This window comes from Dendronephthya gigantea, unplaced genomic scaffold (genome assembly GCF_004324835.1).
Source record: "Dendronephthya gigantea isolate DGI-Jeju-01 unplaced genomic scaffold, DenGig_1.0 000038F, whole genome shotgun sequence".
NCBI lineage: Eukaryota > Metazoa > Cnidaria > Anthozoa > Malacalcyonacea > Nephtheidae > Dendronephthya > Dendronephthya gigantea.
In genome coordinates, this window is record NW_021163048.1 from 1,122,833 (window position 1) to 1,147,342 (window position 24,510).

The following is a 24,510-nucleotide window of genomic DNA, read 5'->3' on the forward strand; positions in this document are numbered from 1 at the left end:
CGTTTTATGCAATGAGGATAAAAATCGTGTTAATAAAATTTGGAATAGAGAATTCATTTAATTTATGCAGAATAAGTGGGCCGGGGGGTCTAATACACATCAGCTGCACCTAACATTTGGATTGGCTGGCGTGGTGGTATCACTAGCCTTCCTTACAGTTTGAAAACTTTAAAAATTTGGTAAAAAAGGTCGCGCCCCTCAATTCCACTCGCAGCTATGCCACGGCTACCTTTCACAGGCGTTTTTATTCCCTCCGCGTCGCTAAACTCCTTTTACAAAGAGCTTTTAATTCCAAATTTATTTCGACGATAGTACGACGTTTGGCGACGTATTGCGACCCTTGGCCGGCGTATTGCGTCGCGGCAAAGTCAAAAAGAGTTGTGCATGTACTAAAATAGTTCTTCTCCCACGATTCATAGCGCGCTCATGCATGCTCGTTTGGGTCTTACGCCATATCAGTTTTGTCAATGGCGGAGATGAGTAGGTGATATTAAATCGAAGAATCCTTCAGAATCTGGTCTCAGATTTATACATCGTGACCAAATGGATCGTGAGTACAGTGTGTTGGTGAGCAATAAATTTGCTGGTCTTCTCGATGACGAAGAAGATCCTGCTGAAATAATAAATGATCCAAAAGAGAAGTCGAAGGACGAAGATAGCAATCGCAAAGAGAACAAGAAGAAGCAGGTCTTGGAAAAGAAAGCAACTAAGTCTAACGCGAAAGATGCATTCTCAAAGAAAGAGAATATAAATGATGAAAATCAGAAGGACAGTAAGTGTGTTAATGTGTTATAAAAATGCAGCAGAATAGCGGTTTGTTTTTGCAAGTCATGTGCAGGTGGCCATCACACATGTGAAGCACGAAGGCTTAGTATAACAATTTAAACTAGGCCACAACTCTCGTTACGTTTAACCGTTTATTTTGATAATTTCGCGTTGTTTGGTTTTTATACGATATGATCGCTTGTGATATATTTAAGGACTTGAAGTATTATTCTTCTTAAATTAATTACTAAGTAAAACCGTTGTACTCTGTGTATTTTTGGTACGCCTAACTTGTACAAGTAATTTTCTGCAATCGGCCAGAAATTGCATATGACAACATTGTTGATCAAATCGTGTTTTTTTCCCTTTTTTTGTTCGAATTCAGACCGCAAAGAGAAGCATGAAGAAAGACGTGGGCCTAGACGAGATGACACAAGGCGTGAAAATGAGAAAAATGCACGGATGTCCAATGGGCCAGTTAGTCCAAGTGAAAGGAAGAACTTTGATAAACCTCGTGGAGGTGGCTTTGGTAAAAGAAGAGATAATGAATCAAATGATGTGGACAACAACAATCGTGAAGAAAGGAAGTCTGATTCAGGGGAAAGAAGATCTGGTGGTTTTGGCAATCGAGAAAACAGAGGTGAAAGAGGAGGATTTGGTGGTTCTCGAGATGAAGAACGGGGAGGTGGCAGAGGCCGTGGTGGTCGTGGGCGCGGGGGAAGAGGAGGTTTTGGACGAGGACGGGGAAGAAGGGAATTTGACAGACACAGTGGGAGTGATAGAACGTAAGTGTTATTCCTAAACACCACTCTAAGAATAAAAATTTTATTAAATATATTGCATTGCATACTGTACTAGTGTCTTCACCCTCTCAATTTACAATCATTGTTGAAACCAATGCACAGATAAAAAGCTGGTAGTTAACTAAAGACATGTTGTTCAACCTTTTTCATGCACTTCCTTTAAACATGCAGCTGTCTATTTATTTAAGCATAAAACTGTTTCTAAAATTACATTTTCTGTTGCCACATTATCAATGTTTGTTGTGAGCATTCAATCAGCTTCTTAGGAAAGAATTAAGTTCACCTGATTGGGCTAATCAGTTGGAACTTGGTAAGTGGTTCTAAAATGCGCAAATGGACAAAGATTTCAAATAGAAATGGTTAATATTAACAATAACTGTCTATGAATGCTGTTCAACTGAGATATTTTTATTAAGATTCAAGGAACAGTGCAAAACTTTTTTAATTAAATTGGTTTCTCAAATGGTCTATAATATGAACTTGTTTTAACTATAAGTGTATATATATATAATAAAGTTTTATCAGTTCTATTCTAACATGGGTCCTTGATTTATAGCAGCCTATAGCTGATCAAGTTTAACCTGTCAAAATAGAGTTTATTATTATTATTATTATTCTAAATAAGTAGTTAATTAAAGTTGTGCAAGCAATTTGCTATGCAGTAGCATCATCATCTTTTGTGAACAATGTGTAGGTAAATAAGTGCAATGCAGAGAAAATATTTACAAACACCAATATGCACATTTTTCTTCATCAAGTCGATCAGTCTGAGTTCATTATTGCTGTTTTAGAAGTATCAAACCAGAGGAAAAGCGTGATGGGGGTGGACAGTATAATTGGGGAAAAGCCACAGATGTGAAGTAAGTTTCATTAAATTCATTTAATCAATTTTTGTACCACAGTCACATTGATTGTGGATTTTTTACATTAATGAACTTTAGAAATTTTAAAAAACCTATTATTATAAGGAATTAACATGTGAAATCCAGGTTTATGTAAGGAGAAGTACTCAGGCACTTCAAAATTATATGATTACATTTTGAGCATATTGATCATTGGAAAAAATATTTGCCTTTTTTTGGTTTTGTGATGATGGTATTTTTCAAAAACATGAGACTGTTGATCCTAAAAAATTAAAAATGCATCTCAACATTCTAGCCTCAGGAGAGGTACAGTATTTAGTATACAGTATATTTTATTATGTAAATAGTATTTATATACAATATATTTTATCCATGATTTTCAACCCAATAGTTAAGTTGTAGATTTGACCAGGATTGCAGAGGTGACAAATAATCAAACAATTCTACTTGATCTATAATATCTTACTATTTCTGTGTCATAAATTCCTCTTTTTGTAGTGAATCTGAAAATGTTCCAAGTGAAGAAGTCAATGACTGGGGTGGTGAACCAGCTGCAGTTGAGCCAGCTGAGGAACCCAAGGAAAACAAGGATAACGAGTATGTAATGGTATTACCGTATTGGTAATTATAAAAAGAAGACATGTAAGGTTGACTGGTCACAATATTTTAGGGAGGAGAGGACATCCGAGGATGACACAAAAGAAGAGGAAGTACAAGAAATGTCTTATCAAGAATGGAAAGAAAAACAAGAACTGGGCAAAGAACAAATGAAATATAAACTGGAACATAGTGAAAGGAAGGCAGGCGAAGGAGAAAACAAATCACAATGGAAGAATACTAAAGTATTCAAGCGAAAAGAAAACGTTGATCCACTGTATACAGAACGAAGGGTAAAATAAATTATTGACTTTGATCTGCTATGGAAAACCTAAAATTTAAATGCCATACACAGAAAATGCAAAAATGTTTCCAGACTGAACCAGTAAAAATGGAGCTCCTTCATAGATTCTAATCATTTCAGGCGAAGATTTTTGGTTTCAGAAATTACAAATTTGCTACTCTGATTAGTGCGTTTGGCAGTAGTGTTTCAAGATCAATTTCTGACATCTTTCAACTTCATCGTCTTCATGAGTGAAATTTCTGTTTTCATTAGGAATACGAAGAGAAGATCAAGACATCAGGTCGTGTTAAGCAGACTCTGGATATTGATATTAAGTTTGCACCTGGTGATAAATTCCAAGAATCAAGAGGTGGTCGTCGAGGGCGCGGTGGTCCAAGAGGTGGTCGTGGTGGCAGTGGTGGAGAACGTCGCGGTGGCGGATTTGGTGATCGTGGTGAGCGTGGCGATCGTGGTGAGCGTGGCGATCGTGGTGAGCGTGGCGGCGGATTTGGTGATCGTGGTGAGCGTGGCGGCGGATTTGGTGATCGTAACGAGCGTGGTGGAGATCGAAGTGAGCGTGGTGGTGGATTTGGTGACCGTAGCGAACGTGGCGAGCGTGGTGGTGGATTTGGTGACCGTGGTGAAAGAAGAGGTGGGAGAGGTTTTGGTAGATCAGGAGGAAGAGGTGGAGGTTTTGGCGAAAGACGTGGCGGTGGTCGTGGAGGATTTGGTGAAAATGCTACCGATGGTGACAACGAGCTTAAATTTGATAACGATGATGAATTCCCAACTTTGGGGTAAACACTTAGTTTGAATCCTGTCATAAATCCTGAGCAATGGACCTCGTTAATAGTAGAAAATATATTGCCTTAATAGTAGAAAATATATTGCCGAGTGCTTGTTAGACTTCGAGATATGATGATTTATTATGTAAGTGCTGGCTGTGAGTATAACTAGTAGGATCGATTTACTAGTAGTTTTTTTCAAGGATTGATTTTAAGGCAACTGAAACATGGCAAGAATTCGTATGTTTGTTTGTTAAAGATGCCTTTCATATTTTATGATTTTCTAGCAAGATTTTTTGAGTTTATTTCTTTGCTATGCTGTTGCCAATATTGGTAGATGTATTCAGCTTGTATTTTGAATTTGAGAATGTATAACTGATGTACGAATTGATTCATACTTTTGTCCTGAATTGCGATCCTTCGCAAGGGAACATTTTGAAGTGATTTGAGTTACTTCCATATATTGACAATGAAGGTAGCAGCGAGATGGTGTTCAGTAACGTAGTGTTAGTTTGAGCGTGGTATTAGTCCATTTGTGTAAAATATTGATCAGTAACTGGATAAAACAGGATTATAAAAACTAAATCTCTGGAATGAATTACTTTATATTGCATTACTTGAAAGTTGAAACACGGACCTACGGCTACAGTCTACGGATGCATGGGATTTGATAACTTACCATCGAGGGAAAGGAACGGAAGCCTTGTTTGTACGACATAAATTTTTGGCATGCAATTTAGATGGTTACTAATAGTAAACAAATAAGGTGATCGGCCACGAGCCAAAAAGTTTCGGCGGGTTGAGACCATTATCTCCAGTGGTTGTCCTGACCGCCAAAAATCTGGCAGGCAGACTCAAAATCGTCACGCAATGTGCCGCGGCCCTCATTGCTTTATACAATAGTTGTATGCAAAAATGGTACAAATAGTTGTATGGAAGCTTTTCTTAAAGCCCGCTGGACAATTCAAGAGAGCTATCAGCTGAGCTAACGACCTCGTTAGCAGCAACATCAATACTCTGTTTGCTGGGCCGCCTGGCGCCTACGTCATTTCACAACACTTCCCTGCGTGGCAATAGTATACTCTTGTAATTCACAAGAGTATACTATTGCCACGCAGGGAAGGTCAACGATCCGATCCTTTTATAGTAAAACGAAACAGTTTTGGTACTTCGTTGTTCATGTAATTCACGCTCAGATGAATACATGGTAAAAGCTGATGAAAATGTTACCCTTACTACACGTCATAAAACATATTGCGAAATATAAATACACCACATCATCGAATATTTTTTAAATTTGTCTATTCTATAAATTAGTTCCCTCGTCTATTTACACCCTCTAATTTGCGCGAAAACAAAATACATTATTTACATTGCACATGGTGAAACTTTGGTGCAGGCTACTGACTTGTACACAAATTAACAATGGTTGGTACATTTCAATTTATAACCGAAGTAAAATATCGTCCTAAATAGTCACTTGTCTGGTGATTAATGTTGTGTTTAATGTTGTGTACTGGACCAGTGATTCAATACATAGAATGAGAAAACAATATAGCCAATACTACAAATAACTATACAGGAAAAATAGTGAGATCACTAAACGAGTGAGTACTGACCAGTGAGTGACCTCTATACAACAATATGTTTGTTTAACTGTTTGTTTGCCGTTCAATGGTACTGATGTAATCATTGTCATAATATTCATGATATTTTAGTCATGACAAATGTTTTCCCACTTTGTCCACTGAATCACCTTTTTTTTGTTTTAAAACTATTTACCATCCAATACTTTTTACAGATTTTTACATTCAAAAATAGATAACTATGTATTATAACATCAATCGACTTTATCATATCATACCAAATTACTTGATTAAACTGTTTTAAATACACTAGCTAGGGTAACATGTATGATCACTGTCTAGCCTGGTTTCTGTGATTTGCTAAACCAATTACTGAAATAATAATCAATTTTTTTTTCTTGGTTTGGTTAGTTCTTGTAATCAAATCTTAATTGTGTTACAATGTACAAACTTTTATAACACAAATTTCCTTTTTCTCTTCATAATTATTTTCTGTCATTGACATCAATTGTCACAATAAAAAGAAGGCCTTTTTAACTGTGAAACTGATGTTATGAAAACAATATCAATAGGAAAGTTCTAATTTTTACAAATAGCATGATGCAAGGAATGCCAAGGATAAAACCTAATCATTTTGCAACTCAGATAATGGAAAAAAAGGCCTATCTATAGCCTCAACGCAACTTAAGCTATACCTGCGTCACAGCTAAACTGTACTTAAACTGGAAGTGTAATGCCCATAAATTACAATTACTTCTCAAAAACATTTACATTTCTTGTGCAGATGGTGTTAAAACAGTCATTGGCGTCAGTCTATAAATAAAACACATACATTTTGGTACCTCATTGTTATAGGTAGCACGGTTATTGCACCTAGTCTCCATGTGGGTCAGCATCAATTACATTCAAGTAGCACAATTTTTTCAGGTAGTTCAAGAACGTTTTGGGAACATGTTTAAATAATAAAGCTAGATGATAAAGCAATTTTATTGTACCTTGGTAATCCTTCAATCAATCCGATGTTTCGTAGGAAGATAGCAAGGCAGCGTCAACTGGCTCCATACATGATGGACAAGTAAATGACCGTATTAACCAATCATCAATACATTCCTTGTGATAGATATGCAGACAGGGCAAAAACCGTATAGCATCACCATAATCAAAGTCTACCATACATATAGCACACCTAGGAATACCAAACTAGATCGTAAGGAAGAATTCTTGAATCTGGTATATCAATTCTGTTTGATAAACAACATGTAAAAATAGGGCCAATGGTAGAATTATAGAATACTAAATGAATAGTGCATTATGTTAAAGATCTGTTAGAGGAATAATTGTAGTGTATAAAACTGTCCATTCTTTAAAAATAGTGTTTACTCTTGTTCTGCGAGTCCAATTCATGCATTTGTTTTTCAGACCTACATAAACTCATAATTTGAGATTTCAGCAATTCTAATGCCTTCCAAATATTTGTCAGATCTTTTAAATTTTATTCAGAGTTTTTCTTATGGTTAATCAATATTTTTCCTAAATGATTTTTAATACAGCTTTTGAATACATGATCAGAGTTTGATTGAGGCACCTTTAACATCTGGGGTGAAAAATATTGATTTTATCAAACCAATGAGTACACTTTTGATTGTTCATTGCATATGTAATTTTATATTGCTAAACAAAATTCGAGAAGAGCATTGGTTGTTTGATAAGTTCTTGGTTTTCATGTTACCCAAACAAAAGACCATGTTTCAACAATAAAAAGACATAAAAAGAAATTTCATATTAAATATTTATGGGGCCATCTGGTGATGTGGTTGATATCACAAGGGAATTTGATTGGTCAAAATATTCCTAGGCACACTATTCACACATCTCATTAATTGAAGCTGTATAGACAAGTTTTCTTTATTCCACACTTATCTACAGGAAACTCTGGTAATGGCCTTTATAATTCCGAATGATGTAAGAATTACTTACACGCCAACACAATATACCACAAGAAAAGCCATAAATTATAAATTTTTGAGTGTCAGTACTTTGCAAAGTTCAAAATATTCAGATAAAAGGAACCCAATCTCGTACAGTGAAGGTTATACAGTATCTGTATATGTAAATATTTATTCGCACAGAGTAACAACTCAGTAATTAAACCAGTGGCATGTCTTATTCGTTGTATATGTATTCTCGCACAACACTGAACAATGCCGTATTAAATACGTAAACTCAATATATCTTTCTTGCGTATAATGAAAGGAAATATGTAAACGACATGATTTGCGATATCGTTTTTTCCATACACATTTTAATAAACTCACTCTCTTTTCTTTTTTGTTTCATCGTATTTCCCAACAGGTAAATGTTGGATTAAGCCAAGTCGTTGGGCTAAGCGAATTTGCTGCTCTTCAGAGAGAAGATGCGGGGCCCTCTGGCTTTGAATAAAATACGAATATGGTGGGTCTTCCTAATAAAATAAACGGAAGAACAGAGAGATAAGAATGATGATTGCTAGAGATGAAAAACATAGAAAACTTTAGGTGTAAAAATGGTTAAGAATGATAGAAAATCATTCAAGTAATGCTTTAAATACGAATACCTGATATGGCGGAGGCGGCTCTCCTCGCGTATTTAATGCTCCGTGTTCTTCATGTAGAAGTGAAATATCATCTGAAGTTGGACTTTTCAAACAGTTACCCATTACGGGTTTTCTGTAAAGTATACGAGCAACCCGAAAAAAGATAAAGTCGTATATGTTATACACACACTATCCTCTGAAAATTTTTTCTATAGCACTCACAACATTATTCTCCCGAAGACTTGTTGTTATCGTTTCGAGTAAACACCGGAAATGGTCGTCGTGTGGTCGGATGATCGATAGTTGAGAGTTCACTGGTTGAAACTAATACAAGTATTGCATATAATTATGTAAAATCATTTTTTAAAACAATAGAAAGCGACATCTTGCTAAACTAAAGTGCTTTTTCTGTATTTTTTAACCTATACGGACTGCATCCTAGGATTAGCCATGCCTTTCAGTTTACTTAGCTGGCAACCACTCGGCAAGACGTCGGAAAGAAATCTGTCAGATGGAAAAATGATGACCAAAGCAACTTTTCAATTTGCAGTGAGATGTCTTTAAATCGTCTTTCCCAGAAAGACAACAATTATTAGTCGCACTCACTCTTTCTCATCCCTTGCAGCATTACGTCATGATCATTTGAGCCGATCATATTTAAAAGAGATAGGGTGACTATGCTTTTACACTAGACTGATTAACTGGCAGAATTAGCCAATTAGAATCGTATACCTGGCCTCTGGTGATAAACGTAATGGCCAGAGGTAATAGACGTAAGGTAATTGGAAGTGAGTTGCTAAATAGGTTTAGAGTTTTGTAACTGCTGTAATGACCATAAGGACTTATTATTTGGAAAACTTGCTGATAGCTTAGTCTTCACTATTCAACAGACCGGAGACTATTGTTTCATTGTTCTCAGGAGATTATAGACAGCGAACGGAACAGGGAAAGCCGGAAAGGTAATGCGGAAAAAATATTTAAACCGTGATTTATCGTGAAAACAATGAATAAATTAATACCTCGATGCTCCCCGCAGTTCGAAAGAATAACGCGTCCTCAAGCTAAATGGCCTAAATCTGCCCAGAGTTATCTGCCACTTTGAGGGTGAGAGGCTGTCAAAAGCAGTGAAGTTCTTTGGTCAAATTAGTGTCAAGTAACTCAAGTTCATGACATTACCAATACCTAACAGTACCTGTTTCCGCGTTTCGCTGATGTATGGTAGATTAGATATCAGAATAGTCAGATATGCCATTTTCCGGGGGTGGGAGCTCTTTGTGTTTCTACTGCGCCCGCAATTTCAACCAGAAGCGCGTTCACTAAAATTTTGGAGGCAAAATCATTGAGCAAAAGAGCCATATGACCATGCAGAAAGAAAGACGAAATTAGTAAAACTTTGAACAAGGTTTTACACGTGTTGGTGGCGATTTCGGCAGTTTTTGTGTTACACAAGTGATATGCCAGTCGCTACTAGTCGAATGTCTGGGGACCGAGTGGTTGTTCCCCCAGAAAACTTAGAGAATGCAGGCAAAGACATAGATGAGTATTTGGCCTCAGACAGAAGATACCCTGAATTAGCTGATCAAATAGGCGTATTTTCGCAAGGTAAGATTTCGCGGAGTTACATAAATACAATTACATATTACTTGGTGTAGGCTCATTTTCAGTCAACCAGTAATACCTTTATAAAGCATCAAAAAGTTTTCTTGCCAACTTTCACTCATTATAAACATAGTGGAACAACTGAATAATGAAGACATTAAAATTTCTAAAGGAGGAAATAGCCTATTCTTTGGAAATTTCTTTTGTGGTCTTTTAACTTATACTTTGGATCTTGTGTCTTTCAGTAGTAGTGCTTTCTACTAATTCTACTAATGCCTATGCTATATACAATTTGAATGTGAATCTAGCACTAGACCATGTTACTAACTGGGTATCAATGAAGGACTGGATTTAGCATAAGTGACCCTTACTTGTCTCCCCCTAAAATTCAAATAAGGCATACAATACAACAAAGAATATCTCCTTTTTACATACAACATGATACAGTCATACAAAGCAGCATGAAGACTTGTAAAAATTATTGCAAAATTGGTCTTTGAATTTCATGAATGCTTAAGCTACCCTATTCATGTTATCCTATCATGGAGGCAATTACATAGAATTGTGATATATTCTGTCGGCTACCTTGTTTGAACATTGTAAGGTGTTATGCATTTTAAGTAATAAAATGTAATAGCATCTGGGTTTTTTTTGGATAGTTGTTAGTTTGGATAGTAGATAAGTTAATTAGGTACAGAATAAACCTTTCTGCTTTTACCTTTTGAGCATGAGCATTAGTTGATTATAATAGTAAATTTGAGTAATAATGGTGTATTTCAGGAGTGATTTAATTAGCAAAGAAGCAAAAAACATCAACAAAGTTTCCTTACAAATAAAGTTTTTCTTGCTCACAATGTGATTATGATTGTCAGTTACCATCGGCATTGTGTGCTTAAGGTAAAATTTAAGGTTATGTCTATTTGATCGAGAAATCCACCAAACAAGGTGGTGATCGAGAGACTTGATTGTTAATATACCATGGTTATAGTCTGTGATGGATCCCAATTAAAAGCTTTATAATTGAAAGATTCTAAACATCAGTTAGCTGTTTCATAGAATGTGGCAAGCATTGATGTCTAGAAGAATATTTTTGTTGAAATTACAAAAAGATTCAAAATTTAGTGGCTGACTTTCTGACTTGTGGCCTTATTAAAAAGGAAAATTTATATAGTATTTTAAAAGAGTATGTCATTAAAAAGTCTTTTACTGAAAGTAAATCTTTAACTTGCTGTCAAATGTCACAAAAGTCAGGCGACTATATAGTTTAACATTCATTATGTAGGTTAAATTGTGAATGACCTAAAAACATTCATTATGTAGGTTAAAATGTGAATGACCTGAAAACACTTGCTGGATTGACAACATTGATTGATCTCTTCTTAGCATAACATCTTGAACTCTCAGAGGAGGTCATCCTTACTTACAGTAGTGTGTGTCAGTGTGTGACATTCCCAAAAACATTTCAAAAATCCCCATGCAGAGTGAAAGTAGCGATTTGCAAATCCTAGGCGCACGCGAATTTTCGTGTACGATCATAGGCAGCCCAATGGCGACTCGCGTGTTCAGGCAATGTAGGCATTATATAGTATATATATATCCTAAGGTAGGCAACTTCAATCCCGATATCGACATGGACACATGCAAACAATCCGAAAATACTTCAATTTATCCCTAAAACTAAGCTAAAATAACAGCAGAAATGAAATCTACGATAATTTTTACCACATACTGGCTATATTTTAATATTGAAAAGAAGTTATAGAAGCAAGAAAAATGCGAAAAGCTTTTGATATTTTACTCATTTTTTGAATGGGCCGATGCTGGACCCGCGCTGTTGACTTTTGAGAACGTTGAAAATGACGAGTTTGTAATCTGATTGGCTGCTTTTTGTTCTCGCTGTTGTGACAGCCAATCAGATTACAAACTCGTCATTTTCAACGTTCTCAAAAGTCAACAGCGCGGGTCCAGCATCGGCCCATTCAAAAAATGAGTAAAATATCAAAAGCTTTTCGCATTTTTCTTGCTTCTATAACTTCTTTTCAATATTAAAATATAGCCAGTATGTGGTAAAAATCATCGTAGATTTCATTTCTGCTGTTATTTTAGCTTAGTTTTAGGGATAAATTGAAGTATTTTCGGATTGTTTGCATGTGTCCATGTCGATATCGGGATTGAAGTTGCCTACCTTAGGATATATATATACTATATAATGCCTACATTGCCTGAACACGCAAGTCGCCATTGGGCTGCCTATGGTACGATTGAAACAAAGTTCATTATGACGTCGACAATCTTTCAATTAGCGCACCATTTCCTACGTCACTAATGAGGCAATTATTTAGTATCAAGAGATTACATAATGTATTAGTGCAGAATAGAAATCTACCAGGGGCCGGTTGTATGAAAGCCAGATAGCGCTATCCACCGGATAGTGATTTTTTCAATCGCTTTAAAATCGCCCTTTGTTTTGTATAACTTTGATTAAATCTTAGTATTTCTAAATCGGGGATCCTCTTTAACAATTGTTGGTTCCAAAGATTAAATTTCATCGCTTTTCGAGCATTTTTAGAACGGTTGAAAAAATCACTATCCGGTGGATAGCGCTATCCAACCTTTGTACAACCCGCCCCAGAAGTCTATCTCACTCAGAATCCACCTTGCATTTTTTGTAAGTATTCCATCTGTATGAGTATCACGCCTTTCCGGCGTTAGTCAGGTGTGTGCGGAACTCGCTAAACAGTCCAGTCTTTCAGTATGGGAGTTAATTTAGTACAGTCCTGGTACAGTGCATCAGTATTCACAGAATTAAAACCGAAATATTCTTCAATTTCTATAATTTTTTCATGTTATTCTTTTAAAGCTAACGTTGGATTAAGTGGCGTGAACGATTTTGACTATCCTGCAATATCAAGTATTTCCGAGGGTCTGGCAAACGTCCCGCTGATATCAACAGTTAAACATGTTCCATTACCATCAGAACTCGTCGAGCAATTTTCCTGTATCCTTTTTTTAATACCTTGCGTATTCACTACAGATAATGAATAATAACTGTCTTTACCTTTGAGCATTGGATTTGAAGCGCGAAAAGCGTATTGGGAGCGTGAAACTATATTGTCGGAAAGTAATATTCTCCCTTTTCTTAAAGACCTGGTAAAAGTCAAATGAGACATTTGACTCGACTACGGAGCTGAAACTTATGCACTTTGAGAGTTATCTTTGTAAACAATTGTCGAATTGGTTCTGTACATACGAAACGTCACAAATGCAACCAACACCATTTCAAGCTTTTTCACTGACCTGAACGATAAACTTTCATTTGATGAAATTGTAATCGAAAACTTTTCTCAACATGTTTGTACATATATACCAACCTATATGTATTATAGAACAATAAACTCCCTAGTTGACATTTTAGCTGTGTTTCGACATATGGATTGACAAGTTCTTGTTAACTCCTAAAAAACGGTTATCATTTTTAATTTCATGTAAGATATGCAATGCAATTGCCAGATGGGTTTATTTCCAGAAATTCGGAGAGCTTGGTTATCCATTGATAGTGACATATTTGTGTGGAATTATGAAGACGGGTAGGTGTGCGGTAGCAGGGTCACCATCCTGGTTTCAGAAAACAAAACTTACAATCTATAGTCTTGCATTATAAATATACTCACACGACGCAGTTGATCGTTTCCTGGCGATTTATCCCCCTAGGCTAAGTTACTAACATTCTTGTCTTAAAATTTGATTGTTTTCACAGTCAATGAACACCACATTACATATTAACATAGACTAAAACGTCAGGCTTGCTTTGCCACTGCACTGCATTCACATGCATGATATTGTGTTTTATATAATATTTTAATTTATGTACGTATAATGTGTTGATATTTCTTATGTGCAGAAGTGATCTGGCCTACTTCGATGGTTTAAGTGAGACTATTTTAAGTGCTGGACTGGTGAAGCCCAAACCAGGTACATTGTACTTTAGGTTAATTTTTATAAGCATGGACAGTAAACTCGGGTACGATGCCCGCGGGAATAACTGAGAGTAAGTACAACATGCGAGCACTTTTTGATTGGCTGTTACAGTGTATCTAACATTCATTGATAGAATTAAGATTAAGAGAAGAGTCGTATAACCAAAAACCTTTTCTCACGACAGGAATATTTCAAGAACATATAAAGTTTCTTCTTTGTCTTACAACCCCTGTTGATGTCGTTCTTCTTGGTGTCAGCTTCAGCGAAAACGCAGGTAGCCTACACTAGATTTCACCGTACAAAAATTATGGTTGGGATACTCAAAACCAGGAAAAAAACCAGTCAGGAATTCTGGATGATTATATCGGGAATAAAATTACAATTGCTTTGTGTTAATTGTTTAGACTCGGGTTCAGATGAAGAGTACCACGAGATGCACCTGCTACCTGAGCCCTTATTTACTCTACAAACTGACAATGTTTACATGTCCGGTATAACTGGAACATTCGAAGGAAGGATATTCCTGTGTGGGAGAGATGGTTGTCTATATGAAATGGACTATCAGGTAGAATGAATTTTTCCTAAGAACGTAACTTATTGTTGATTTATGTATGATTGTTATTGTTTTGTTATATGATTTAGGGTGCTGGCAACTGGTTTGGAAAGAAATGCAAGAAAATTAACCACTCGGCGAGCTCTCTGTCATTTCTTGTTCCATCATTTCTCAGTTTTTCATTTAGTGGTGAAGGTGAGCAACACACATGCATTCATTTTGAAATATCGAGCTCAATATTATAGCTTGTAGAAATATTTCTTGTGTATGACGAATTTGTGGTTTAACAAGGAAAGTGATATAATAATCAAAGTCACGCATTTCGATTTTTACTTAAGAACTTTCCTTTATACGGTAAAGACGGTAAATCAAATTTGAAATTCAATTCAAAATACGACCGTTCTGACCATTTTGGCCGCTTAATGGAAAGCGCCCTAGGATAGCATTATAGGTTTACTATAACAGCTATCATTTATAGTCTAGTAGGAAAAACCGAATTCTGCTATAATGTTGAAAAATAGAGTAATAAATTGCTATATAATGATTATACGTACTTTAACTTATGAATGCATCACTTCAAATTGCCCAGTAACGGTCAAAACTAATAAGAGTTGATCGTCACCTTATCATAATAATTACTTAGTACTTAAAACGTCTGCAAAGCACGCATTTAGATAGCTAAGTAGTTTATTTGGCCTTAAAGCCTCCTCTGATAATATTCCAATCGCCTTATGTGACGTCTTTCCCTAAGAGCGACATTGCATGTCAAGTATTCGTGACGCGAATATCGTAAGATTGAACTTAATAACATACATCAATCAATTTCAGATCCCGTTGTCCAACTAGCAGTTGATAATACTAGAAATATATTATACTGTCGGACTGAGAGAGGATCTATTCAGGTATAAAAGAATTTGAAAACGATTGCATATAAAATGTAATTAAGCTTAATGTTCTGAGAATTGGTCAGTCAATTTTGACGCAGCAGCCCACATTGAAACTCTTAAATAGATCCTTATGATCTTAATAGAAATAAAGTTGTTTAGTAAAAAAAAAACATTGCGAACTTTAATGGTAACCGAATCTTGTTTTAGAATATTCCATTTACCGTTCAGGTCTGAGACTTTGATGTTTCTTTTCTTCAGCAAAAGTAGTATTCTTAAAAAAAAACAACCAGATTTTTTCAAGCAATGTATTGTAAATCACCTGCTAGGAAACTTTACGTAGAGGGATGTCCTGTTCTCTATACTGCCATTTACTCCTTTATAGCGAACAGTATTGTTTAATGCAGCTTGCTCTCTCACGTAGCAATTTGACACGGTAAAACCGACTGTTGATTATCATTGTATTTAAGGTTTTTGACTTGGGAAAAGATGGCACAAAGACTTCTTATGTGACTTGTTGTTATGAGGATAATATCGTCAATAAAGCAGCCAGCATGTTAAGGTAATGGCAGTTGCTATAGTAGCCTTACTTTATGTAGACCTGCGATTGGTTAATGTGAGAAATTTAAATTGTTTAAAGCAGCGGTTGTTCAAAAAAGTGTAACGTTTCCGTTTCCAATAGAAGCATCGACAGAACACGTCTTAAGCCTATTGTTCATATCGCACCTATTTCAACAAACGAATCTCAACTTGTTCATTTGGTTGCTATCACGCAATCGGGTAAGAAACCGCAAAGCCTGAAATTTGATTGTTTCATCGCAGAAAGAATCTTTTGGAATTGATGCATGATCAATACTATTTAAGAGCCTCTTCTGCTTAAGTATTCAATGAACTCCTAAACAAAAACTTAACAATCAAACAATAAAACAATTCTGTTACTATCGGTTTTATAGGTGTTCGACTGTATTTCATGACCACAACAGCAGAACGGTTTGAGGAACGTCCTTCAAAACTGTCGTTGGTACATGTTCGCATGCCCCCTGGCTGCGCTCCTTCTGCTCGACTTGAAAGACCATTTATGGTTCATGCTGCTTATTACAGACAAGGTGATATATATCAGTCCGATATTCTTTGCCGAAGTTGCTCCCAAATACTGTTTTTATATCTTCACGCAAAGCACCCTGGAGACTTGAGACCTTTATTAAATAAAAAACATAGCTAATCCACGTAGAAAAGTGAAAGAAAAAATAAGAAAGAAATCGTGAAAATGTAACATATGATTTAAAAAGAGACGCAGATTAAAGCTGTAAATTTTCGTCGTTCTTGCGTCTTGTTTTGAGCAATTTCCCTCCCCTGGCTGAAATCGATTTACTAAAATGTTGAAAACTTGGCTTTTGATTTAAAAATCATACTCATTATCTCCTAGGAATTGCTCTGTTATGTTCGTCTCCTAACGAAGAAAATGATGTGTTATGGAGCATCAGTCCAGAAATTTTCCCTTTTCAAAAAAATTTACAAGAATCGTCGGTCAACACTCCACTTGAGGGTAGGGCTTGGGCCCTACACGAGGTTCCCGAAGCAATGTATCCCATGCTGCCCTCCCCAGTCCCCATGAAATGGCCCGATCCACCCACAGTAGTTACCCAGCATGCACTACCGTCAAGAAAATTCGTCGTGTTAAGTGCCCAGGTATCAAGCTTTCAGACTATTTATCGCTAAATCTTCGAATTAGGCAGCCAGTAAGTTAATAAAATCGTCACTTTCATCCTAATACTAGCCTAATATTAACATTAGTTTAAATGTAATTTTCACTACATAGGGCTCTTATTTGTTTACAACCATTCGTCCATTCGAACAACTCAAACATCTCCTGCTTGATAACAATGGCCCGGACTCAGAAGCTGTACAAGGATTCTTTAGGCTATTGCAGGTTTGCAAAAGACATTTTTCATTCCTTTTGATAAAATATACGAGCATTTGCAAGCATCTCTTTCAGCATCTTAGATAACGTAAAGAACTTGCATTCTGATTATTGTTCTTCCAGTTTTCTTACAAACGGATTAACCATCGGAAATTAAATAAATTACTGAAATAGATATTTTTATTGTTTAGTTTCTGTTGACCTGTGCTATTTTATAAACTAAAAGTAAAAGCGATGGTTGTCGTTATATTAACGCGTAATCTTAATTTTGTATATTTCAGGTGGATCACGCATGCGCAACTGCCCTTGTTCTCGCATGTTCAACGACAGATCTTGAAGTAAGCAATCTGTCATTATCAGCTACGAGAAGTTTTTACATCATAAGTTATAAACTCTCAATTACCGACCCAAACCCCCCCCCCCCCCCCCCGTTAAGGCTCGTTTACACTTGCGATTTTCTTCTTTTGATAGATGTGAACGAGTAATTAGTTACGAATGCTCTGATGTATAAAAGCTTTTTATCAGCATCAATAGCTAAATCACTCGTTCATATTTATCAAAAAAAGAAAATCGCACATTAGATTGCAGCAAAAATTGCAAGTGTATATAAACGGGCCTTTATTCCTACAGCTAGCCCCTCGTTGTCCTTCCAGAATTTCCAGAAAATCCGTTGTTATTTATACGAAAACGCAATACCCCCTGTCCTCCTTACAGCAACCCAAAAAAACTCCCCCGTGAATCCACTTGATGCTCTTTAAATATCGGACTTAGATTGCAGACTGGGCGACACAGGCGTTCTTCAGATATGGCGGTGCAACAGTCAGTTATCCTGTGATGACACTTGAAAATCCTGCCGAAAAAAGAGGTCAACCCTTGAGGCGACAATATCCAAGTCAAGCACATGAAACTGGAATGTCGCCCGATATGAGCTATATTCCACCTACACCAGTTCCTGGCAGGAGTCATGGCGGCAGTTACCTAGCAACACCTGCAACAAGGCAGCCTGCAACGTAAGAACTGTCAATCTCCTATTTCAAATTACTTCTATAGTTCTATCCTGAGAATGATCGAAATTAATATGCCATGAACTTGTATTTTTAGTCCTGTTCAAAATCCCCAGTTGCAGTCAACTCCATACGCGTCTACCGTGGGGTCGGGTGTCGTACAACCTGAAGCTTTGAAATCAGGAAGAATAGCTGGATTATATCTTCACATCGCAAGGATATTAGGGTATTAGTTAGAGTTTGAACTTTTAGAAGTTCTTAATATGCCAAACAGTTTCTCCCTGGCAACAATGTTGTTGGCAACAATGTTTCTACTTGTTTTCTTCATATGTATGAAAAATGTTCTTTTCTACCTTTGATTTTGCAGACCATTATGGGATGAAAGATTAGTGATCCAAGAAGATCGGGTTTTACCAGAGCCCCCGAACAACTGGGTGAGTGAATTTGTCATGCGTGGTATAATGTCGTAATAAACATATTTGTCATGCGTGGCATAATGTCGACAGTAGGATGTGAAATATAGATGAAACAAAATTTAAGTGATTTTATAATACCAGAAAGTTTTCACCCTCCTTTTCAATATGAACACCCCCCTGCCCTGTTAATTGAATATCTTCCTTTAACCTCTTCTGTTAGTTCAGTCTTCGTATAACTGATAAGACACGTAGTAAAAGTACTGTATACCTGATATTTTTTAGATTTACAGTCGTTTAACAAGTGATCAAATTGGTTGGTTTGTTGAACAACTTCAAAAGCTTGAAAAATGGCTGGATGCTAACATGACTCATTTTGCCGGCGTCCGATCGCCTCTTGGTTCTCACGTACAACGGCGCGTTGGTACTCCATTACAAACTAGTCAATTAGGTAGGACTTTGAAATATCTGTAACATGAACTTGCACCACTAAGACGTGGGAAAACTTCCGATTAGACCGAATAAGATTATGAAACAAAATAATCCTACCAGTTGGAGGGTTAAAAGGTCCTTGCCAGTTTTTCACTCTGAAAATCCTATGATTTTGGTGAATTTCTTATGATTTCGGCAGATTTTCTCTATAATTGAGCTATACAAGTAATTTAAACGTTGCCATTGACATTGTGTAGGACCTGGTAATACCGAAGCAGATACTGTAAACACTCTGCGCCATTTGATAAGACGTAGTCGTGAAGTGTTGTCATTGTGGCAGATCTTAGATGATAACGAATTCCATCTTGTCGTGCAACGGTTATCCCAGGTCGGTAAAAACGTTAAGAATTTCAGAGGACATGCAACATCTCCCTGTAAACATTCTATGGGCAATGAAAAATTAATTTGTACCTTTTTACTTTTTTAACTGAGTTAGGACAGTGTTTGTTGGCAAAACCAGTTGCTCTCATTAACTGAATGTTATCTTTTTTCTGAATAAAGGAATCACGTGACCGCCTCAACTTTCTAAAGTTTCGTGATTTTGTGCTTTCGGGCAATGTGGTAAGTTTGTTTTCATTTTTTGGAGATTTCTGCGGTTATAGTTTCGTCTGCTGTCGCAAAAGATCGGTCATTTCTGTTGGCTCTGGAAGATACAACAGAAAACGCTTGAGCCAGCATCTCACAAGTCGCTCAAGATTTGTTCGAAACAATTTGAGTGGATTATAGATATCATAACAGTAAAATCTCTTTGCGGCATCGTTACCTTGTTTGTCCAATTTAATGTCATATCCAACTCAATGTCATATCCAATTTAATGTATATCACATGTTAATTGCAATTGTAGGTATGCAATCAACTCATCGCCTCATTAATAACGTGCTTTTTGGATGACAATGCAACCACAGATATAATAAGTACTCAATTACGAGATTTATGTCCAACAATATACACTACAGATGATGCCGTGTGTACCAAGGTCAGTGAGTCCTATGGGGCAATCTATGTTTAATTGGGATGCGAATCAGTCACTTTCTAGTCGCCTATAGTATTGGTGATTTAAGGCAAGGAGGCAATGAGGAGTAAAACAATTTTTTTTCATTTTAAAAATTAAGGCTAATGAATTGCTCGATACAGCTAAAAAAGCCACCGACAAATATGAAAAGGAACGAACATTGCAAGAAGCGACAAGGGTACGAATACGGGAAAATTATACTATATTTAAACGGAAAACCCTCAAGCGCAATATTTAGGATTGATCAGTCCTATTCATATGATATCTCTTCGCTTATCATATTTTAGCTTTACCGTCAAGTTGCAAATCAAATTGATTTAGCATACATCTGTGGTCAGTTTGAAGAATGTAAGTGATTCATATATAACAATTTGTTCTGTCTGTATGCTCTGGTGGAAGATCAATGTTTGACTATAACACGCTAACATTAGCTGTTATTAAAAGAACGGAATAAATAGGAAATTTCTGAATTTGGAAGCGATATGATTCCAAGGTTATAGAATATGTGACAAAGAATATGCATGAATTCGTGATACTGAGCATCATCAACAAAAGCTAAACAGATTAATACAAATGTGTTCAAATGATTTTTTTTTGGGTGGGGTTTGTTTTCCAGTTTTCACAACATTTCGCAACGAACCATTGCAGCTTTACTACTTCTACAGTAAGATGCTCATTTTAGTCGTGGTGTTGGATTTCATCGTTCCCTGCCCATTATAGTCTTGCAACATAATGGTCTTCAGAAGAGATCATGTATTGACAGTTAATGGACAACATCTTCTGTGTTTTTTCAGTACGTTTTTTCGATGGTATCGTTGAACTAGCCGTTCTTACAGCTTCAACAATAGATCCTCAGAATCTTGCTCTTCATTATTACGAAAGTGGTCAACCAGAACAACCTGGTCCACCGTATGATGCCTTTCTGAAAAGGTATACACCGTTCGCCATTTTTTTAATCATGGACGGGTCTTAACAGTTTGCTTTATTTTTTGTCTCAAGACAAATATTTTATAGTTTACTCGACAGAAGAGAAACATACTTCAAGTTTAATTCAATCCATCACCTTGAATTTAGTATGTTTTATGTTTTATGTGAGGTTAAAATTTGAGGCGTATTTCTTTACTGTTTCAGGCAACGCTGTTACAACTGTGTTTTGGATACACTAACTCATCTTTTGACCACGCGTCAATCACGTGCTAATGCTCCAAATGTCCCCAGCAGACCTGGTCCTCCAATACCACCGGATGGGAATGCGTTAACATCTGAAGAAGCCGAACGTTATGTATGTAATGTATTTTCTATAGCTTCACCTTGGACTTCTTTGCATTGCTCATGTATGCCGTATACTGTAAATGATTGAAATTCTCAGAAACGTTTATTTGCAAAAAATTATTTCGTTGCTACCCGTGTTCGTTGAAGCTAAAATGCCCATGCACTGTATCCCTTCCTGTTTTTTAGCTTGAGGGAACATTAGTAATGGCGTTGAGATCACGTGATGAACTGTTTTTATCCTCCGTTTTTGATTGGTTAATTGAAAAGAGTATGACTGAAAGGCTACTTGAGGTAAGTAAGCTGTGCTTGATTTCTGTTAGGGCATCCATCCTCTCTGAGTACGATCTCGTGAACGGCAAATCCAGGGAGGATAGATGGAAATTCAAAATAAGCATTTTTCCTAACAGGTTAGATCCGAGTTTCTAGAGACATACTTAAAACGACTAGCCGCAATACAGGTATGTTTGTTTCATTGATATGCGGGACTGTATCTCAGAAAGGCTACTCAATTTTCGGTAATTTTGTTTCATGCAGCACCCGAATAACATTCCAGTGCTAGATCTTCTTTGGAAATATTACGAGAAAACTGAGAATTATTCTGGAGCAGCTCGAATATTGTGTAAGCTTGCTGAACGAGAAGGGTAAGACTAAGATACTACGTGGTATTAGTACTGATCTCTCTATACGTAACACTGGAACGCTAACTCTGTAGACAATTAGTTGGTAAAGCGTGTTTCCTCTTTGTCTAGAAGTGATATAAATTTGGAAGGGCGACTAGAATATTTATCTCGTGCTATCATGAGCGCCAAAAGTTGCAACGTTCGACCTTCAAGTATTTCAGACGGTGAATTTTTACATGAGCTGGAAGAGAAGTTGGAGGTATTGTGCGACCGATATATGGGTCATGTTAGCTCATTATTATAGAAAATAATAAAAATAATCCATATTTTATTCTTGCACTAGGTTGCAAGATTACAACTACAAGTGCATGAAGAGTTAGTTCAACTGAAAGACACAGGAAGATATCCAAATGTCAATGATGCATTGGATGAGTTGAATTCGAAGCTTATGGATGTCACCAAGGTGGTTAAAGCGGCAATTTTTGCCGTGGTTTTCGGTGCGATCTTCTCTCTTTGAAAGATGCAAACGAGCGAATAGTTATGAATGCTGTGATGGTTTAAGGGGCAGTTTACATGCATGATCCTGCTTGGCCGAGATTTGGAAAGCGTGAAATGATTTTGAAGTTTCGAAATGGCTAAATAACATGATTCCCTGGAAATGTTTTTCAAAATTCCATACTATGCAAAAATGCGCGCTATACCGCGCTATGCGCGCTATGGTGTTTCCATAATTTATCCATAGTATCGAAATGGCAAGTAGCCTGCATATTAAAAAAACTTCCATACTATTTCCAACAAGCATCCATATTATGGTTAGGTTATTTGATGTCAAATTTACGAATAACCTGTATTAACCTTACTTTTTAGCTTTACGGTGACTTTGCAGATCGTTTTCGTCTTTCTGAATGCAAGCTTGCAATCATTCATTGTGCGGGACATTTCGATGCAGTGTTGGTTGAAGATCTGTGGAATGATATCATTGATTCAGGTTAGTGCATGACAATCATTTTTAGTGTATAAATAATCTTCTTCCACCGTCTTTGATAAAGAAGGACAAGCAATGGTGAGATTGGTTCTAGTCGCTAAAAAATCAACTTGAACACTGGACATTGAACACTGCTTGCCAATATGAACAAGTAAGTGCCAATTTATTTGCATGCAATATTCTCGTTTTCATATTTTAGAGCTAAACAGAACAAGACATAGTTCTCCAGATGATAGAATGACCGCTCTGCGCTATAAATTCGTTGTTCTTGGAAAGACGTATGTTCATTCGGAGAGATACTTCCCATTAAGTAAGTTTGTTCGAGATTGACCTGGGTGGTTGACCTGAACCAAAATATAATTTATGTTTTTCCTTTTTTTTGCAGGTTTTCTTGTGCGTGTCTTAGAACAGCATTGCTGTCGCTTAAATTGGGAAAGTGTCTGGGTGTTCGAAACACTATTGGAGATTGGAGTCGCGCTTCCAGTACTGCATAGAATATACGACCGGTTATTTAAAGCGAAGGTATAGGGACTGGCAAAATTGCTCAAGCTATGATAATACGTGGACACTTTCTATTGTATCAATTGTTATTTTACAGGATCAAATATGGCAAACTTTGAGCCAACCATTCCATGTTCTCGAGGTCTTGTACAATCTTATTTTTAAATTTGTCGAGACTCCAACTCTTGTTTCTCCTCAAGACAGGTGAAGTGTCCTTACATTACACATCGCATGTCCCAACGTGTGCAATTAACTATTGTTACTAATGTATTTTAAATTATTTTGTTTTCAATAGACCGACATTTACAGCAACCGTGTACGACGCATGCGCAACGTACTTGGTAGAGTTACAGTCAATCAGCTCACGTCATCCCACATGTCAAGAACTGATTGGATTATACAAAAGCTTACAGTCTCGCTTGAAGCGTGCTCTTTAATACCCACGCTCGGCTGCAATAAATAACGACTACCTTACAAAGATGGCGACTTAGTACATGGTAATGGTTAAAATAGTAGCGGAAACTGCATAGTATAAAATAAACATGTAAATAACTATTTTCATTGTTTGAAACTACCAACTTTTTATTTACAATCTTACCCTCGACATCAATAAATAGTTAGTTTAGACTTCGATTATTTTTTTCACCTAGCTTCGCTCTTTAAAAGCAGCCCTCTCTGAATTTTCAGTGAAGCTTTTTAGAGGCTGACTTTGGTGTGAGTTAGAGAAAATATTTTAAATAGAACAAGACTCGGCATTTTTTTTTATATGCCGAGCATTTTTTTTTATATGCCGAACACGATTTAAGAGCAATACAAACATAATATTGGCGTAGCTTGTGGGGCTCTATAAAACAATTATTTACAGCCTAAGCTATCATAAAGCTGTCATTTGGCAAAAAATAGGCTTAACAGCCCAACAATTTCACTGCATTTTTTATTTACAACAAATGCGTCATTGCATAATTACTTCCAGGGCGCTAAGCCACTGACCTATATACCAATGCTATATAGGTCAGTGGCTT

The 24,510-nt window shown here is 36.6% G+C and overlaps 3 protein-coding genes across 5 annotated transcripts; 2 read left to right on the plus strand and 1 right to left on the minus strand.

Moving 5' to 3' along the window:
• The first annotated feature begins 423 nt into the window (after positions 1-423).
• Positions 424-4,681, plus strand: LOC114526403 (TATA-binding protein-associated factor 2N-like). Of its 2 annotated transcripts, none has more exons than XM_028547995.1 (6): positions 424-772; positions 1,151-1,550; positions 2,360-2,428; positions 2,930-3,028; positions 3,102-3,321; positions 3,585-4,681. In XM_028547995.1, exons 1-6 carry the CDS (start codon positions 544-546, stop codon positions 4,110-4,112), a joined length of 1,545 nt encoding a protein of 514 aa, XP_028403796.1. In that variant the 5' UTR covers positions 424-543; the 3' UTR covers positions 4,113-4,681. The 2 variants fall into 2 exon arrangements, with proteins under 2 accessions (XP_028403796.1, XP_028403797.1); XM_028547996.1 differs by having other exon boundaries at positions 2,363-2,428.
• Positions 4,682-5,332: 651 nt separating this feature from the next.
• LOC114526254 (RING finger protein 11-like) lies at positions 5,333-8,967 on the minus strand. The gene is made up of 4 exons (XM_028547790.1): positions 8,276-8,967; positions 7,998-8,143; positions 6,678-6,868; positions 5,333-6,495 (listed from the first exon to the last, which is right to left on the minus strand). Exons 1-3 carry the CDS (start codon positions 8,375-8,377, stop codon positions 6,694-6,696), a joined length of 423 nt encoding a protein of 140 aa, XP_028403591.1. The 5' UTR covers positions 8,378-8,967; the 3' UTR covers positions 5,333-6,495; positions 6,678-6,693.
• Positions 8,968-9,461: 494 nt separating this feature from the next.
• Positions 9,462-24,114, plus strand: LOC114526252 (nuclear pore complex protein Nup155-like). Of its 2 annotated transcripts, none has more exons than XM_028547789.1 (35): positions 9,462-9,856; positions 12,714-12,851; positions 13,344-13,440; positions 13,755-13,825; positions 14,016-14,105; positions 14,236-14,396; positions 14,474-14,579; positions 15,213-15,286; positions 15,739-15,830; positions 15,954-16,048; positions 16,222-16,374; positions 16,695-16,957; positions 17,088-17,198; positions 17,471-17,527; positions 17,961-18,199; positions 18,291-18,419; positions 18,561-18,627; positions 18,892-19,057; positions 19,296-19,426; positions 19,600-19,659; positions 19,943-20,074; positions 20,211-20,288; positions 20,398-20,458; positions 20,905-21,040; positions 21,242-21,392; positions 21,569-21,673; positions 21,790-21,840; positions 21,917-22,023; positions 22,132-22,261; positions 22,346-22,465; positions 22,870-22,990; positions 23,187-23,297; positions 23,373-23,509; positions 23,586-23,692; positions 23,784-24,114. In XM_028547789.1, exons 1-35 carry the CDS (start codon positions 9,709-9,711, stop codon positions 23,923-23,925), a joined length of 4,137 nt encoding a protein of 1,378 aa, XP_028403590.1. In that variant the 5' UTR covers positions 9,462-9,708; the 3' UTR covers positions 23,926-24,114. The 2 variants fall into 2 exon arrangements, with proteins under 2 accessions (XP_028403590.1, XP_028403589.1); XM_028547788.1 differs by having other exon boundaries at positions 9,464-9,856; positions 15,951-16,048.
• The last annotated feature ends 396 nt before the right edge of the window (positions 24,115-24,510 follow it).

Bases quoted from the DNA above. Each gene is read 5' to 3' on its own strand.
- LOC114526403 (XM_028547995.1), top strand. From the start codon at position 544: ATGGATCGTGAGTACAGTGTGTTGGTGAGCAATAAATTTGCTGGTCTT. The intron at 2,429-2,929 runs GTAAGTTTCATT...CTCTTTTTGTAG, and splicing joins GGAAAAGCCACAGATGTGAA to TGAATCTGAAAATGTTCCAA. The intron at 3,322-3,584 runs GTAAAATAAATT...TGTTTTCATTAG, and splicing joins CACTGTATACAGAACGAAGG to GAATACGAAGAGAAGATCAA.
- LOC114526254 (XM_028547790.1), bottom strand. From the start codon at position 8,377: ATGGGTAACTGTTTGAAAAGTCCAACTTCAGATGATATTTCACTTCTA. The intron at 8,144-8,275 runs GTATTCGTATTT...TTATTTTATTAG, and splicing joins AGCCGCCTCCGCCATATCAG to GAAGACCCACCATATTCGTA. The intron at 6,869-7,997 runs GTGAGTTTATTA...TGGTATTCCTAG, and splicing joins GAAACAAAAAAGAAAAGAGA to GTGTGCTATATGTATGGTAG.
- LOC114526252 (XM_028547788.1), top strand. From the start codon at position 9,709: ATGCCAGTCGCTACTAGTCGAATGTCTGGGGACCGAGTGGTTGTTCCC. The intron at 21,841-21,916 runs GTATGTTTGTTT...TGTTTCATGCAG, and splicing joins AACGACTAGCCGCAATACAG to CACCCGAATAACATTCCAGT. The intron at 22,262-22,345 runs GTATTGTGCGAC...TTCTTGCACTAG, and splicing joins AGCTGGAAGAGAAGTTGGAG to GTTGCAAGATTACAACTACA.